Below are 18,753 nucleotides of genomic sequence, written 5' to 3'. Positions count from 1 at the left end.
TCTCTGCTCTGCTTCCTTTCTTTCTCTGAGAGAGACTGGCTGCTCTCAGAGTCACAGGATGGCTGCCGGGGCTCAACTAGGGCTACATGTCCTCTTGTCTACATACAGAAGGGAGAAGGAAAGAGACAAAAGGAAGCTTTTGGAAGCTCTATCAGAGCAGTGAGACCACACACTCATAAGTTACCAGCAAACACCTTCTCAAATATCATTGACCTGATTAGGTTACATGCCTTTCTCTGATAGAAAAATTGTAGTGGCCAAGGGGATAATGCTGATTAGCTGAGGTTGACCCATACTCCCCATCCCTACTCCTTCCTTCCATTGCAAAGGATATAAAACAGCAGCAAGTAAGCCATGACTTTCAGATTGGGACTTTTGTGTACGCATGTGTGTGTGTTTTAATTAGAAATTTATTTAGGAATTCACTGCCAGCTGTGCACGTGGAGGTGGGTACAGGGAGAAGTGTTGGTATAATAGTGATTGTTATGGCATGTAATAAAGCAGTTAGCTATAATTTCCATCACAGCAGCTAAAAACTGGCACATCCTAGCCAGATAAGAGACTTTAGGGCTTTGATTATGAAAAAAGATTAGCTCCTTGAACTTCATCCTCAATGTCATCCATTTGTGGGCCTGAATCGGCAGTCAAAGATTGAAGAAGTGGTTTGTGCCAGGTTCAGAAGGTTTCTCAGGTTCTCCTCCAAAGGTAGAGCACAGCATTGTCGGGAAGCAGCACTCTGAGAAACACAAAGTCTTGTAAACCTGTTTGTAAGCATGGCCAGGGGCAAGGCCAGTGGTAAGAGTGTTTGAGTATATTCTCAAGTGCATAACTTCTGCAGCAACACTTCTCTGACACTTGGCACCCGCATTAGTCAGTACCATGGAGGATGTGGGCTGCAGTGGAGAACACAAGTTTAACCAGTAACTAAGAAGAAGTAGCCTGAGGTAGAAAGAGGAGAATGGGCAGAGTGTTTACTGAGGCCACCAAGCTTCCAGAAGCAAGCCATGTGAGACCAACTTGTGACTGCGCCTCTGCCCCCTCCAACAGGTGTATCTGAATCAGTGTTCACTGAAATGTCTGAAATCTCATAAAAGCTCAGCCCTTATAAACAGAAGATACTTGTTGCACCTCAACGGTTGCCATATTACGAAGAGTGCCAAAATAGTACTTGATTTTACAAGTAAAAGTTCTGGTGAGATACCCAGTGTGGAATGTAAAACAAAGAGTACAGGGGAGTGTTCACCGGCAATAACCACACACGCACACACAGTGCTCCCACTGCCCTCCACTCTTCAGGTGTATCTGTATGTCCTGGGGCTATGATTCTATAGGAAAAGTTGTGATTTTTGTAGACATATGTTTATCGATAGAAAGGTGTGCTGTCTGCAGTTAAAATCTAACCCGAACAGTCAACACTTACTGATATATGAATGCCAATAATGTAGATGTGAAGACAGCTCTATCCTGAACCTAAGCAAATGTCAGTTAAGACCAAAAGTAGACATCAAGAACTTTGCTTAGGTATGTCTGGATAAGATTAAAAAAAAAAAAAAAAAAACCATATGCTTATTCCACAAGTGGAAGAGCTTAAAAGAATACTGTATTGTATATAAACCACTTTTGAAGACGCTTTCGAAGCCACAATTAATGAAGCTATGTCATCCATTAAAAATGAGCCAAGGAAGTAATTTTTTATATTAAATATAATTAGTGTTTCCATTTCATCTACATAGATTTTGCTATTCCAGAACAGCCCATTTGATTATTTGTGTAAACAATGCTTGCTAATCCAGGAAAAGAACCCCAAATTTCAAGGATTCACCTTCAGTCATCTTTGCTCTCTTCTGCCTTGAATGTATCCTCAAGCATAAGTCCCAAAGAGCATGAATTCTTAAAGAAAGACCAATTTGAACTCAGCACCATCCCTTCCCCCCGACCCCTTTACTTTGGCTTCTTATATATCAGAATGTTCTCAGTTTGTGACTTTGGAAATACTGAAGCAAATACTTCTTAAATGGAAAGCTAGATTGGCAGGGCTTAGTGGCTCTCACAACTGAGGTAAAGAGGAGCAGAGACCCGCAGGATACACGTAGCAATTTTAGTCAGCTCTTTTTTGCTTATGAATCCCCTTTCTTCAACTTCCCTCACCAGCTCAGGCCGAGGACGCTGTTACTTCTGCTTGCACTTAAATTTTCTGGTGATACAATCAGCCTCTATCTTTCCCTGGGCTCCTACCTAATCCAGTTTACCACGGTGTGGTGGCAGTTGCAGTGTCCAAGAGGCCTTGGCCTTGAGATTTCAGTCAAGGTACATCTAATTGAGCAAAGCAAACAACATTTTTCATTTACCCTGTTCCCTGAGCTGCTGCTGCTTAGAAATTGCCGTGCAATTTAAGAAATGAAAAATGTTTCATCTCTCATGATCCCAATTTAAAATGGTTAGGAATGTGGGCCAAGTGTTTTCCCAGAGACTCTTGGGCTTTTCCCAGGTGCCCTATCTTATTTGCCTGATACAGGAAAGCTGGGCGGGGGAGGCCTCTATTATTCCCCCATGCCCACTGTCTTGCTGCAACTCCGACCACCTCTTCTCTTTCTCTTCGAAGACGGAAAACTGTACTCTGCTACAGTGACTGACTTCCTTGCCATTGATGCAGTCATTTACCGGAGTCTTGGAGACAGCCCAACCCTACGGACCGTCAAGCATGATTCAAAATGGTTGAAAGGTGAACAAACAATTAAAAGAAGAAAGGAGGGGAGGTGGGGGAGATACATATCCTGAGGGAGATTCAGAGCCTGGATGGACCAGATTGTAGTTGCATTTTAGTAATGGCTTCTCACAGACAGGAAGGTGGAAATTGCACCTTTTGCCCCCAGTTGATTTATTTACCTCCCCTTTTCACTTCCCATGAGTTTCTGGAGTGTTATCAAAACTACCAATGCCACTATAATAGAACACGTGACATTTATCTTTCCTGCTTCAAGCTCTCACTTCAGAGTCCCACGTGAAAACAACTAAACACTTCATTCATGGAAGGGAACGGGATTGGAGGTGGTGGGGAACAGGAAAAAAGCTGTTCACAACCCTGTATGAGTCAAGGGTGACAAAGAGATGTGTACAAAATCCATTCTGTAATTTGAGCGTTGTATTGTGGAAAATAAAATTACATAGATATGCAAAACTCATTTATTCTTCATTGTTCATTGCAACTGCTTCTGAAAGATAAAATCTGTAGGCTTAAATGCTTTCTGAAATCACCAGCACTTGCATGTGTGAAGTCACTAGAAATGGTTAGTGTTAACCAAATGTCTAATGGCCCTACACTTTTAATTAATAAGATGTCTTTGGTTGCAGCTGATTGCAGTTCTTTTAACTCTGTGTGACATGTCCCCAATTAAAGTGCCCATTTGTCCACAGAACCGTATTTTGTCCAAGCGGTAGATTATGGAGACTACATCTACTTCTTCTTTAGGGAAATAGCGGTGGAGTACAACACCATGGGAAAGGTAAGAGGGGAGGATGTCTCAATTTTGGGCCAGTGTGGTTATCAATGGCTTTGAAATAAGAACCATAAATCTAATGACAAGGTCATCGTTTTGAGAAGATCTAGCCAAAGACTGGTGGAAGTGAAACATTTTGCTTCCTCAAACCCCTGTATGCTTTTTCTGAGTAGTAACAGATTACAGGGAAACCTCTTAAATGTTTATATTGAAAATTTAATAGATAGATGTTGGGTTGATTTCATACTGAGTTTCAAGCACCTTAAGATGTGGTTTCCAGGTCCACTCATCAGGTTTTTTTGTTTTTAAATTGAGTCGCTCCAGAGAGAGAGTGTAAATATTCAATATCTTTTAAGAAAACCAAGGGTCTTGACTGTATTACAAAAAGCAACAGAACACTTAGGGGATGTCTATTTCAGTTATTTTTATCAGAGAGTAGATCAAGATCACTAAGTTAGAGGGCACAATTCAATGCCAGGGTGGCTTGCACAGTTAGAGGAATTCAGAGTATGAGATGCAGAGCCCAGAGGCAGCTAGTGAGGATGGCAGAGATGGTGCATACAAGTGTGCTTTTGTTTGAGGAAATAAAAAGCTAAGCAGTCTGTATGGAAATGAGTTTATGTGGCTGGAAGCTGATCCCCTGAAGGATTTATGGCTCTGTATTAAATGCCACAGCCTTATCTTTCAAAACATGCTGTTCCAATGCTGAGTTTTTCCCTTCCTTTTTTTTTTTTGCTACTGATTTTAGAAACACAGGATTAAATTAAGCACCTTGTTGTTCTGTTTCTGTTTTCTAAGAAAGGCAAATTCTACTAAGATCTCCACGAAAAGTAAGTGCATTTCATTTTCTCCATGTTTCTCCTCTGCAGGTAGTTTTCCCAAGAGTGGCTCAGGTTTGTAAGAATGACATGGGAGGGTCACAAAGAGTCCTGGAGAAACAGTGGACATCTTTCCTTAAAGCTCGCCTGAACTGCTCAGTTCCAGGGGACTCTCATTTTTATTTCAACATCCTGCAGGCAGTTACCGACGTGATTCGTATTAATGGCCGTGATGTTGTCCTGGCAACCTTTTCCACACCTTATAACAGGTAACCATGCCCTGGCTGTGTGGACTTAATCGGTCCTTCCTGGCTTCCTTTTCCCAAGGGGTTCTTGTCTAATACACAAGATTTGCAACTGATGGAAAAATTGCCATTCACTATTTGTAGCTAAGAAGCACTTAACATTCAGTTTTCATCAACAAATTAACAGTCATTTATAAGCACTGTTAGAGTAGGATTCTGGAGAAAGTAATTAGATAAATTATAACAATATAGTCTTTTCATATACCTGGAGTATAAACACCATTCATGTGCTATTTCTCAATCCCTCCAGTAATCTTGAAAAGTGAATACTGTATAAACACTATTCATGTGCTATTTCTCAATCCTTCCAGTAATCTTGAAAAGTGAATACTGTTGCCTTCTTTTTACACTTGAGGAAACTGAGTTCAATTATACTATCTGGTCCAGGTAGCCAATAGATGGAAGCAGCAGCTTTGGAACTCAAGAATGTTCCTCCTTTCCCTTCTAGGTCTTCTAACATTTTATTTGACTTTTAATATTTCTAGGACTGGATCAGTAATTTTTGAAGTAAAAATACTGGAAACTTATTAAAATGCTACAGAGTGAAATTTAGGAATTAGATGAGTCCATCTTGCATCCCACCTAAGGGACCCTAGTTATTATCCTGTCAGAGGAACCAGGATCCCAACCACAGCACTACTGTCTGACTCTGGAGGGTTCTACTGAGGATTTACAAGTCATCAAACATTGCACGGAGAAATACTGTCTCAGCCTGTTCATCCCTATTTTTGTATTTTCTTAAGCTAAGACACTGAGCTATTAAATGGCACACTAATAACTGTCCCTGGAACAGTGAAATGTGTAGAGACTAAAGAACAGAAGGAAGAGGGACAGTATGTTCCCTGGTACTTGGCCCTCCCAGACCTTAGAGTACTAGCACCGTTGTGTGGAAATGATCCTAACTCTGGCCATGGTCATGAAATTGAAATACATGTACTATATTCTCACTTCCATGTAGAATTTTGTGTGTTCCATATGATCTTCCATAAGGAACGCACTGTTTTGTTTTGGATTATACTTTTTACAAAAACTTTGAAGAACTTGATGAGTGGCTAGATGACAGGATAGCTGCTAGGAAGAAATGCTTAAGAACTGGGTAGAGCCTAGAACAGAGCTAGCTGAAAGATGAAATAATGCTCCTCAATTATATGGAGGGCAAGAGTCAAGAGTTCCCCACTGAAGAGATATGAAAACATAAACCCATATTGCAGCAAGAAGTATTTAGTTAGGTTTAAATAAGCTGCAACCATCTGAAGGAATTTTTAGACTTGAGAATAGAAAAGATAAAAAAATTCAGGCCTTGACTGCTCATACCTTGGAACCGATGTATCTAGTAGTGTTGAAAAAGAATACTATTTTGGAACACAGAATGTAGGTGCCAGTGGAGTTTCAGAGCACATTTCTAATTTTTTTGTATGTTTTTTGAGAGGGTGAGTCACTTCATGATTACAATAGAGTAGTAGATTCCTGCGTATTATGTATACTCCCATTTAAAGAATTTTCTTAAAAGGGCCCTAGGAAACATTCAATTAGCGCATGCTAATACAGTCTCAGAAACCATATTTGTTTAGTAAAATCAGAAAATGGCAAAGATATGCATACCAGTTTTCATATATAAATTATAGTCCCTCTCTTGTTTTACTCCCTCTGGTTTCATCCCTCTCCACCGGATCCTCCACACATGCACACTTCATCACGTCAGGTTGTTTCAGATCCTTTAGGTGCTCCTCTTTGCCCTGGGGATAAAGCCCAGCTTCCTTGGCATAGCATGCAGGCCCCCTCATGGTCAGGCACGGGCTCCTCCTCCGGCGCAGAGGGCTTACTGGAGCTTGCTCATGCCCTGCTCTCTGCCAAGTCTGCCCGCCCAACCCATGTCTGTTTGCCCACTGAACCCCCGGAAATGCTCCAAGCCTCAGCTCCAGCTGCCTCCCGTGGAACCCTGCACATACCTCTTTACCAGATTGTGTTGGAATATTTGTTATTGTTGCTATTATTATCACTTGTTGTTTTTGTTGTTGTTTTCTTACACACTGAACTGTGAGTCAGCTGAGAGCAGGATTCTCTTATTTACTGAGCATTCACTGCTTGAGATTAGGGATTCCATAAATATATGCTGAATGAACAGAAGATGGGAAGACAGGGAGGGGATAAAGTAGGGAAGGAAAAAGAAAGGATTTACAAATGAATATAACCTTAGGAAGATTATAAAACCCTAGGGTATCTTTAGTTGTTATGAAGTGCCTCATAAAATACTTCAATATTTATCCTATTTTTCTTAATATTTAAAGTAAATAGGTACACCTCTTACTTTTAGGAAAGCGAGATGTGGAGAGAGTCTTACAAAATTAAATAATGCTGGGGGTTCTGAAATTTCAAAACAAATGGGGATCATTGTCTTATTATAGACTCAATACTGTGAATACACACACACACACACACACACACACACACACACACACACACACACACACGCTACATACTTTAAAATTCATCCTGCCACCTTGTTTTAAATAAGCTTTCTAATCCTCTCCCTATTTCTTGCTTTATTAGTAGTACTTCATAATTGTGTTATGAAATTAAAGATGGCATAAAATTCTCCTAATCATATATGAAGTGATTTCCGTATCCTTTCAACATCTGCAAAATCAGGACTAAATCATTCTTTCTCCCTGGATGATGGTCATGCTGCAGAGTGCTTGTGTTTTGCCCTGGATGTTTCTGTGTGCAGTGACCTACCACCTCAAAGCCTGATTAAAACTGTTGGCCAGCCAGTGGCTGAAATTTATTTGATCAAAATCAAGGAATGACCGCAGTCAAAAACAAACATGGGTTTAAGCAGTGTACCTAGATGAATGAATAATTCATGTCTGTTCACCACTGATGAAAAAAAAAAAATCCCAAAATCCTTCTAGGAGTGCCAGGCAAGAATGTAATTATAGGTAGAGATTACTGTCATTATTATTATTTAGCACTTAATAGAGCATTTTATTTGCAAAGTGTTGGTGCTTTAGAGATTTAAATTGTTTAGTCTTATGCAAATAAACAGGAAGTAAACTTTGCAACGTACAGTGACTAACATAAAATATGGTTGGGTTCCTCACACATACATCCTCACTCCTGAAGTCCTTGGCTTGAGGAACCAAATTCAAAGAAGGAATATGTGAACAGTAGGGGCACTTTTACTTCAAATTTTCACCAATATTAGAGACGTAGAATGTTGTCCAAACATTTTATCTTTGGTTTAAAGACGGATAATTTCAGGGAATTCATGAAACTTATAAGTCACCAGCTCAACCATTCCTCCTTTATAAACAAAAGCAGTGCCAGACACAAGACATAAAGAGACTTTCTTCTATGATTCTGCTGTAACTAGCCCTTTCTTTAAGGCCTCTGATGCAAATTTGAGTCACAGAAACATTCTCCTTATGCGCTAGGATCCCTTACATTTATAGTGTTCAGGATACGAACATTAAATTTCAACTGCCCGTACTAGGAAAGTTACTTTGGAGTATATTTTCCAAACTGCATGCGTAACTGTTGCGTGAATAACACTTTGTGTGAAATGTCCTACTGCAGCATCCCTGGGTCTGCAGTGTGTGCCTATGACATGCATGATGTCGCCATTGTTTTTACTGGGAGATTCAAAGAACAGAAGTCTCCAGATTCCACGTGGACACCAGTTCCTGATGAACGAGTGCCTAAGCCTAGGTATGTGCAAATATTTATACGGCTTTCTTGAATTTCTAGAAATGGTGCCATTTGCTCCCCTGACAATGAGCATCTTATAAACTGCACACTAGTGCCTTACATGCTGGCCACGCAGATACAAATGCCAACACAATAGAAAGGCCGGTGAGGCCGTTTGCCTTCATTCCCTTAACCGAAACCCCAAATTACCTATAGTTGTATTCAAAACAGCGACTCTCTAGTCTTTTCCTTAGACTCTCTATCTGTGGATTACACAATGCAATCCTAGGATGACAGGAATCATCTGGTCCAGCAGCCCCAATGGTCTATAGTTGACGAAATTGAGGCCGAGAGAGGTATAAAGTGAGTTGCTCAAGTTCACATCGCTGGGGAGATGATTTCCACCGCCCCTCCCTGCTTCTCTTCAGTTTTACAGAGACCCATGTCTCTCAGCCTTAAAAAAATGTAAAATATAAATGGTGTTCCCTGGATTTTGTGACTAGACTGGATCAGAACTGATCCCGGACTCTGGGCCAAGGGCAGCAGGTACAATGGGCCATTATTAGAATGTCTCTGGTCTGCCAGGTTCTGGTCTGTTTGGGGCCCAGATGCACTGTCAATTCTCCCCCTCCCCAAAATGTGCCCCAGAAGTGCTTTCATGAGGAACCTATTGTTGAGAGACAATACAGAGACCTTTTGGTCCTGTGGAATATCTATCAAATCCTCACACTAAACCAGTTAACTCATTCCTCCTAACTGGGACAGGATGAAACTCTCTCCCAACCCTGTGCCTGCCCTCTTTATGGGGCACACACTGCGTACCTCCCATCACAGCATTCGAAATCTAGGTTATATAGAAACATCCCTGTGTGTTCGGCTTCCTCCACTTAATTTGTGGAAGGAAACCCAGTGTCTTCTAAACTTTTTTGGTTTCCAACTCTCTCCTCCGACATCCAATCCCCCACACAAAACACCCAGCCCAATTCACTTAATTGAACTAACTTAGATAATATGAAACACTGTACCCACGGGAGAAACCCCTACAGTTCATCCATTTTCATCCCCTGAATTAAATGGCATGTGCATTCTCTGTTATTTATGCAGAGGAGACTAGGTGTAAAAAGCGTACCCTGGCAACCTCAGATAGATTCTCTTAAGTCATTGCCTGGGATTCTTAGCTACCTTCCAGGTAAGCAGGAAGGGGAGTTAAGCTTGAGGGGTCAGGTTTCAGGGAGTACTTATGTAATATGCTTCCCTGGGTATCGAAAGATGGTGTCACTCAGCCGTCACCAGGACACATACTTCAAGTGACTTTCTACTGGTGGCAGCATGTTTGCTTTCATCCTTCCACGTGCTGGCCTGTCTCTCTTACAGATATCTGGACGCTTTCACTGGCTGGCTGGGTTAGTGCCATGAAAGCGTGTGCCTGGGGCTAGACCCTGCCAGTGTTGACAGGGTCCACTTTTCTCTCCTGCACCAATGGGCAAAGCAGGTGTCTGGACAAGACTGGTGCCGGTGTTTCCCTGATCTGACTTCGCTGAGATGTCCCTTGACTCCTAAAACCATATAATTTCTTTTAGAAATGAATTTTCAGTGTCATTGTTCAGAAATTTTAAAAATGCCTTTTCAGGCAAGAATTTCAGTGTAAATGGCTTTTCATACCTAACCAAATCAAACAAAAACAATAAAAAACAAAACCCAAATGTTCTCTGACCCCCTAGTAATGAGAGATGGTTATACTGAGTCTAGCAGGTACGTAAGGCTGGCAGCTTTTTGAACGCCTTTGTTTTCTACATTTGTGAAAAAGTCAGCCCAATTGTCTCTTCTGGTGGAGCAAATGCCTCCAGAAGTTCTAGCAGTGTTTTAAGACAGACAGAGCAGTCCCGGAGATGTGCAAACCAAACCCTCACTTGTTTCAAGCTCCCTCACTGTTTGTGGGGTGGGTTTGTGCTTCTGGCGGGGAAGCCAAGCTGCTCCCAGCCAAGGCTGAACTGTCCTGGCTCAGGCTTCTCTATGGAGTGAGGAGGTGGCCCTGAGGAAATCTAAGCATATTTTTTGGTGGCATTATGCATTGTTCAGCTTCCTCTGCTCAGCCTACGGTATGTTCTCCCTCATGCAATATGCACAGAGAAGCAGTTCATTCAAAGAGTTTGCCATAAAGCATGATATAAGCCCCCTCCCTTTGTTTCTTTTTAGGCCAGGTTGCTGTGCTGGCTCATCCTCCTTAGAAAAATATGCAACCTCCAATGAATTCCCTGACGATACCCTGAATTTCATCAAAACGCACCCACTCATGGACGAGGCTGTGCCCTCCATCATCAACAAGCCATGGTTCCTGAGGACGATGGTCAGGTGGGTGTCAAGCAAACCATGTCCTCACTGGATTCCCCCTGTTCCTTCCCATGCTTACGGAACCTATCATCAGTGGATCACAATTTGAAATGCCACAAACATCTTCTGTTATCCTGGGCATTGATTCAGCTCTGAAGTCCCGGGCACATGGGTGGATGCCACCAAACCCCATGACCACATTCCCAGTGAACACAGTTCAGATAGTTTCAGGCTAATTGGACACACGCCAGCAATTAGAGGAAACAAAGATATCTCCTTCTGCATTAGCCTGTTAATCCCATGTGTGTAAGAGCAGAGGAGCAGTGAAGAGAATTAGTCAATGGATGTAAATACCTATTTGGTTGGACATGGTTGCAAAACATGCTGCAGATGTCATCCGAGCACTGTCTCTAGATTGTTAGCTGTCATACGGAGCATGGACTAATGGAGCATTTGCACAAGTATACCAGCACGAAGGGTTCATACTTCAGCATTTGTTGTCTGGAGTGGCGGCCAACGGAGAAGGGATAGCTGATTAGAAATCTGTGATAGCATTAAATACTCCTCCTTCTCATATTTATTTAGGGCTTATTGCCAAACAGTTCAACAGGCTTTCCCAAGTACCATCCAGTTTTGGCAGTAATCAAACAAAATGTTAATTAACTTTACCACCATTTCTTAAACAGCGACTTTATTGAAAGATATTAAAGTATTGGGTTGGCCAAAAGGTTCATTCGGTTTTTTCCATAAGACGGCTCTAGTAGAACTTAGTTGTCTTTAATTTCATTCAAAGCAATTTTGTTAGACTGTATGTGACAGCTGTCATATCGGTGTGCATTTTAAAAAAGACTTATCAAAATTGGTGAATTTTTGTGTAGCCATTTTAATACTGAAGATGAAAGAAAAAAAGCAACATTTTCAGCATATTATGCTTTATTATTTCAAGAAAGGTAAAAATGCAACCGAAATGCCAGAAAAGATTTGTGCAGTGTATAGAGAAGGTGCTGTGACTGATCGAACCTGTCAAAGGTGGTTTGTGCGAAGTTTCGTGCTGGAGATTTCTCACTGGACGATGCTCCATGGTCAGGTAGACCAGTTGACGTTGATAGCTATCAGATCGAGACATTAATTGAGAACAGTCAACATTATACCACGCAGGAGATAACCAACATACTCAAAATATCCAAATCAAGCGTTGAAAATCATTTCCACCAGCTTGGTTATGTTAATCGCTTTGATGTTTGGGTTCCACATAAATTAAGCAAAAAAAACCTTGACCATATTTCTGCATGTGATTCTCCACTTAAATGTAATGAAAACGCTCCATTTTTGAAACAAATTGTGACGGGTGATGAAGAGTGGATACTGTACAATAATATGGAACAGAAGAGATCGTGGGGCAAGCGAAATGAACCACCACCAACCACACCAAAGGCCGGTCTTCATCCAAAGAAGGTGATGTTGCGTATATGGTGGGATTGGAAGGGAGCCCTCTATTATGAGCTCCTTCTGGAAAACCAAACAGTTTCAACAAGTACTGCTCCCAATTAGACCAACAGAACGCAGCACCTGATGAAAAGCGTCCAGAATTATATGATGCATTAGATAATGCAAGACCGCATGTTTCTTCAATGACCAGGCAAAAACTGTTACGGTTTGGCCGGGGTTCTGATTCATCTGCCGTATTGACCAGACATTGCACCTTTGGATTTCCATTTATTTAGGTCTTTACAAAATTCTCTTAATGGAAAAATTTCAATTCCCTGGAAGACTGTAAAAGGCACCTGGAACAGTTCCATGCTCAAAAAGATTAAAAGTTTTGGAAAGATGGAATTATGAAGTTGCCTGAAAAATGGCAGAAGGTAGTGGAACAAAAGGGTGAATGTGTTGTTCAGTAAAGTTCTTGGTGAAAATGAAAAATGTGTCCTTTATTTTTACTTAAAAACCGAAGGCAGTTTTTGGCCAACCCAATACTATAATGGCTCTTGCCCGTAAGATGGAAACCATGGTATGTAACTTGCAGAAGAGTCCATGTTTTCCGGTTCCTGCCATGATGCTTAAGGAGAAAAGGGTATCCATGGAGTGTTGACCGGCTATGGGATTTCAGAGAAGGAAGATGCCCAATAGGACTTATCTAGGCAGGCAACAGGACTAATGCCCTTCACCTTTGGCTTTAGATGGATCTTGTTTGGCTTGTATATCCATTTATTTATTAATATTGCAATTAGCACTCTACCTCCCCATCCTTCAGAACTCTCTACCCCTCTGTACACCATCAGAAAGCTTTCCAGTCTGACATTTTGTTGACAAGTCTTGGCACTTCAGAGAAAGAGTATGGAAAAATGGTAGCCGCTGCTTTTCTTTTCAGTGTTCAATGAAATGTTAGCTGTGATGGGATAGTGGCTAGTACTTTGCATTGCTAAATATTAAATGAATTCACTTATTATTTCTTCCCCTCTTCACAGCAGACATCAGTCTTTCCTTGTTGTTCATGAAAGGGATAATTGCTGAGTGGTTTCAGATGGTGATGGCTATGTATTTATTATGTAACTTGGCCTCCACACATACATACCTCTTTCCTCCCCTTGGAGCCATACTAATGCTCTACATATGGAAATAAAGGAGCAGAACAGCTTGAGAGCATTATTCATATGCATATATTTTTCTTGAGGTTATTACTAGAAAGCTCTATCCCAATTGTTTGAAGTGGAAAAGGGGACACTTTAATGAAAGACCAACAAAGAGATAAAAAATGTGATCCTGTCATTTTAGATACCGCCTGACCAAAATTGCGGTGGACACCGCTGCTGGGCCATATCAGAATCACACTGTGGTTTTCCTGGGATCAGAGAAAGGAATCATCTTGAAGTTCTTGGCCAGGATAGGAAACAGTGGTTTCCTAAATGACAGCCTTTTCCTGGAGGAGATGAGCGTCTACAACCCTGAAAAGTGCGTAGAATGTTTGGTTCTTTCCTAGTAATTATTTGTTACTTTATTGTCTTTTCCATGCAGAGAAATCATGGCAGACTTAGATTTTATGCACTTAGGTGACTTTTAGTATTATTTGTAAAAATCTTTTCATACATTAAAAGCATTATTTTCTCCTTGCTAATAATGTGTGTGTTTATATAAACACATACATTGTGTGTTTATGTGTATGTGTGTGGGTGCACACATAAGGTTCTGTTTCCCGTTCAGTTGGATCAGATTAAGAGATCTAACCTTGTGCGCTGGGAGGTGGGGTGTTAAGGGTGGTGGCAGGAAAAAGAGAACTGACCCAAGAGAGACTCTGAATGATATTATCCTGCCTTATAAAATTAGGTGCAGCTATGATGGAGTAGAAGACAAGAGGATTATGGGCATGCAACTGGACAAAGCAAGCAGCTCTCTGTATGTTGCATTTTCCACTTGTGTGATAAAGGTTCCCCTTGGCCGGTGTGAACGACATGGGAAGTGCAAAAAGTATGTATTTGCCTCATTGATCATTAGAAAGTCCACAGTGCTTAGAAAAGAGTCCTAGGTAGCTCACAGTCATCCTCTTCCTGCAGAACCTGTATCGCTTCCAGAGACCCCTACTGTGGGTGGGTAAAGGAAGGAGGTGCCTGTGCCCATCTGTCACCTGGCAGTAGGTAAGGAGCCCGAGGTGTGGGAGAGTATAAAGTGGCCTAGACGTACAATTAATTGCGCTCACACACACCACCGCCACTCAGCCTTCCGTGCAGAAATCTCATCAATACGACTGCCGGCCGTTCTCCCTCCTTTGCCCATTTTGTAGGACAACCCAACATCACGTGGCAGATTTCCAATTGATTAATCATCCATCCTCAGACTAATTAAAAACAGAGAAAAACAACACAGTGGACTTCTAAGTATTCCCTGGAGAGAGGGACAAGATGGTACATGCCTTGATCATCACAGTGCAAGGACAGCAGAGAAAGGGAGCAAGAGGGTACCAATTAGATTAGTGATGTGGTTTGTCCAGCCATAGCAAAACTGGCTCTTCTAATTGACCACCCAGGGCTGAGAAGAAACTGCGGAGCATTTGTTAAGCAACGCATTTGTACTGCAAGCATAGTGTATACATGCAATAAACCTCTCCCCTGCACTGAAGAACAGTTGACCCTATTACTTGTTAGGGAGTAAATCAATTCTTGGCATTTCTCCAGCAGATCAGCTAGATCAAGCTAGTCTACCATGCATGTGATTTTGATGCTTAGAATCGTTACCCTGACTTTAAATGCCTGGATGGTATTAGCTCAAAGGTTTTATGCTTTTACTTCAGCGGATGTGAAATCCAAAAGAACATTTGGAAAATTATTCGACGCATGTCCTTGACAGGTTATGGCAATTCAAGGAAGGTGCCAGATGGCAGCACAGTTCTTTCTTAGCCACTTCTTCAACTTCCTCTGATCTAAAGGGCGAAAAGAATCGTCCTCACATCACTCTGAACTCCTCTCCCATTTGAGAATAGCTAGTCAAACAGACAGGAGGCCATATCTGATGACCACCGCCTGCATAATTTGAGGGAAAGTATTTCCATATACAGAGCTAATGGTAACTATCAAGTCTGACCTGGAAATTTGACTAATGCAAAGGGTTGACTCACCATTTATTATTAGATCAGCTTTGTGAGTAGCAATATTGACCTACCACGGTGTTAAAGCTTTGTATCTTTTCACGGGAACCTTGAAGTGAAGGAGAAAGGATCACAATGCACAGTGAGGGAAGCTGAGAAATGACCTATCTCCTTTCTTTAGTCAAGGTGTGACCAAAAGTAGTAAGACTGGTTTTTAAGAATCATTTTAAAGTCAACATGAGAACATTTCATTGTTCAAAACATGTGGAACTCTCTTTGGAAAGTGGCCTTCAGGGCCTGGTGCATATTGGCTTTCATTACCACTAGAAATCTTTATCCTTTGAGGATGAATTTGATTTTTAATACAACATAAAAACACTGGAAAACAAACATGGTGCATTATTAGGTCAAGGTTTGACTTTCCAAAAAGTTTTCCTATATGGCTCATAAGTAAACTCTGAAGGCAGTTACAAAACAGGAGTTTCAGTTATGGTGTAGAAAGAAGCGCAAAGTTCCCCCCAAAAAGGACAAGACTCCTTTGGAGTATTCCAGTGTGCTTATTTAAAAATCAAAATAGATATTATTAGGATTGATCTTATTCATGGTGTAATAGTTTATACAGCCCAAAGGTGACCTTATAAGAAGAGTGAGCTTGTAGAGGAGCATGAGGGCAATACCCCTGAGGACTGGGCCTGGGGCAGGAGTGAACGCAACACCTGAGTGGTCTCAGCAAAATGCACCGCCATGTCCGTCCTCTCAGGGGCCCACATATCCACTGACCATTTGAACACTTTGCTATACAAAGCTACTTCTAAGCAAAGAAATGGATAAAGGTCTAGGAAGGCAAGAGTTGGGGCAAAAGAGAGGAAAATACTTTTTTTTAATTTAGAGACTTCTGTATCACTTATGTAAGGAGTGTGTGTTAACATGTAAACTTCTCAGATATTTAAGAAATGCTCAGGGCATCAGAGGCAAAGAGTGATATAGGTAATCCACAAACTAACTCCCTGCATAATACCTGAATTAACTGTCTAAAACATGGCTTCTCTTGGGAGATTCACGAAGGACTCATTTCTGTAAGCTTTGGAGATAAACTTTCGAGCTGTTACCCACTTTTTTTGCACCTGTCACTCAATTTATCAAACTGTGTTAGCTGCTTTAGTGAAACTTAAGATGCATCCTGCAACAGACTCATATCATTGAATTTGTGTCTATCTTTCTTCTCTTCCCTCCTTTTTTTTGAAGACTGACTTTTGAACAGGACATAGAGCGTGGCAATACAGATGGCCTGGGAGACTGTCACAGTAAGTAGAGCTTTTTATCCATTTGGATATTTATTCTATAAAAAAGATGCTTTTATAGACTGGGCTAGAAACATGACCCCACATGTGACACTGAGTGCAGCTGCCTCTAAAACATGCATAAATAACAGAAATCGCCTTCTAAATATCAAAGAAAACAGTGTGTTTTGAAGCCTCTGTTGCCAATGCTGTTGCCATAAATGCTGGCACCTATTTCATTATCATAATGCTGTGGAACAAATTCACTCTAGAGGATGTCTGCTACAGCAGAGCAGTAAGTTACATCAGCATTTCCATTTAAAACCAGTTTTGCTGTTTTTAAAGATATGTTATTGCCATAATTCTCAGCCAAATAATAAAAAGACTGATCACTGTACTCTAGCTTTTTAATTGAATGGGACTATTTTATTTCTCTTGAACATATCAATTAACAAAATTAATTATTTTTTAAATTAGATTTATGTTTATTACCATTTGCAGTAGAAAAAAATTTCAGAAAGAACCCACTACGTACAAGGTGACTCAAAATAACCTTTTTATAAGAACTGACCTACTATACTAATCTCAGAGTTCATTTCAAAAGTTATTACATGCTAACATTTTAGTTAGGACTTTTTATAAAGGATCCTGGTCAAAGGTCTGCCCAGTTGTCCAGTGATCTGATTAATATCAACATTCTCCTGAAAATGCTTTATTAATGCTAATTTAGAGAATAATGCCATACTCTTGGAAAACATTTAGTTTGCCATGTTTTAAATGTTGTGATAAATTTCAAGAAGCCTGCATTCAGAATGGCACCAAAAATAGCTCTGAAGGGAATGAAACTATATTACTTCTGATATGTGATTTGATAATGAAAATCATGGATATAGCTCTAAATCTTTGAGCCAGGAGTCCTGAAATTACAGATTCTAACGTGCCATTTAATACCTTATCTTTTCTAGAAAACAGACATAATCAAATAAATAGGGCCACAGACAGCCTCATCTCCAAATTCTTGGCCATATTTTTTTTTGGTTTGCAAATATATACCGGAAAAAGCTTCTTCTTATGTCTTCACACACAAAATCTGAATTAAGAAATCAGCATAGGAGACAGTGTCATCACCAAAAGATCTGCTATGTGTGTACAATGAAACAATTTGATGTTTGATTTGGTGGCTCTTGATCACGTTGGTGCCTTGTGGCCCCATTTTTAAGGAAACAGGTTTCGGTTGGTATGTATGTCTGAGTGAACTTAATTAGCTGATTTTAGTGAATAATTTTCTCCATATTTTTATGATTCGATGATATAGGCATCTAGAAAAATAGGGGTGTCAATTTGGATTGAATAGGTAAATATATGAAAAAGGTGGAAGTGCTACCGGCTCTCTAGAGCATCCACTACACCAGCAGGCTCACACCACGCCTGGGTCCTCAGGCTGAGCGCGGGGCAGACCCTCAGGCCCCAGGCCAGTGATTTACTCTTCGGTCTCAGTGGTCAAGCCTCTGTGTTTTCGTGTGCTCCGTAACCCGACCCCCACTCCTGCTGAGGCACGTAGGGTGCCTGCTCCAGGCAGGAGGTAATGCCTTTCCTAGTGGCTTCTCTGCTCCTGGGCGCCCACTGGAGCATGACCTACTTCTGTTAGACATATCTAGTCACACACAGGCATTCAAAGGATTTAGATATTTGGTGCACAATGACTCTTTAAAAGGAGTTTTAGGGGAAATGAGGAAACCATAAAGAGCCAGTGTCAGAGGCTGAGTAGCAGGCTGAGTGAACAAGTGACGTGACACACAGCGGGGGCACGCACGTGCACACACACACACACACACACGTATGTTGCCTATGTGTGTGATTTTTATTTTTGTTAATTTCCTAAGACCCCCTGCTGAGTTCAGAACATTGTGATACTGGACAGTTCCTCACAGCATGGTTGGGAGGATGAAATGAGAGAGAAGGTAAAGAAAAAGTGCTTTGTAAGTGTGGTCCAGATGTCACTCACTTTATCCACATACACATCCCTCTGTATGGAGTAGGGCTTACGTATAATCGCAGTTACCATTCCTTCCACTAACTTGCTTTTTCTCTGCCTCTTGGCAGCAAAGGCATGACTTTGAGGAAGCTCACTTGGGAAAGAGATAGTATAAGGATATGAAATCGGACCAAATATGAAGCATCTTCTATTACAAGCAGAAAGTAAAAAGCACTTACTTAGTATTGGGGATCGTACGTTAGCACAGCTCTGTACCAGCTCAC

The 18,753-nt window shown here is 41.1% G+C and overlaps 1 protein-coding gene across 8 annotated transcripts in view; it reads left to right on the top strand.

Annotated features, from left to right (window-relative positions):
• The window catches only part of SEMA6A (semaphorin 6A), a 125,953-nt gene that overhangs the window by 80,621 nt on the left and 26,579 nt on the right, over nucleotides 1–18,753 (top strand). For 7 of the 8 annotated variants that reach the window (XM_036848344.1, XM_036848340.1, XM_036848343.1 and 4 more), the window contains 9 exons: nucleotides 2,603–2,722; nucleotides 3,415–3,503; nucleotides 4,367–4,584; nucleotides 8,197–8,328; nucleotides 10,504–10,659; nucleotides 13,411–13,587; nucleotides 13,960–14,100; nucleotides 14,187–14,267; nucleotides 16,460–16,518. In XM_036848344.1, the coding sequence (XP_036704239.1) occupies nucleotides 2,603–2,722; nucleotides 3,415–3,503; nucleotides 4,367–4,584; nucleotides 8,197–8,328; nucleotides 10,504–10,659; nucleotides 13,411–13,587; nucleotides 13,960–14,100; nucleotides 14,187–14,267; nucleotides 16,460–16,518 (1,173 nt within the window). The remainder of the gene's footprint in view (nucleotides 1–2,602; nucleotides 2,723–3,414; nucleotides 3,504–4,366; nucleotides 4,585–8,196; nucleotides 8,329–10,503; nucleotides 10,660–13,410; nucleotides 13,588–13,959; nucleotides 14,101–14,186; nucleotides 14,268–16,459; nucleotides 16,519–18,753) is intronic. The other variant, XM_036848341.1, reaches the window with a different exon arrangement.

Source organism: Balaenoptera musculus, chromosome 3 (assembly GCF_009873245.2).
Source record: "Balaenoptera musculus isolate JJ_BM4_2016_0621 chromosome 3, mBalMus1.pri.v3, whole genome shotgun sequence".
Classification (NCBI taxonomy): Eukaryota; Metazoa; Chordata; class Mammalia; order Artiodactyla; family Balaenopteridae; genus Balaenoptera; species Balaenoptera musculus.
The sequence above is the reverse complement of the archived record's forward strand: the minus strand, read 5'-3'. Positions and strand labels throughout refer to the sequence as shown.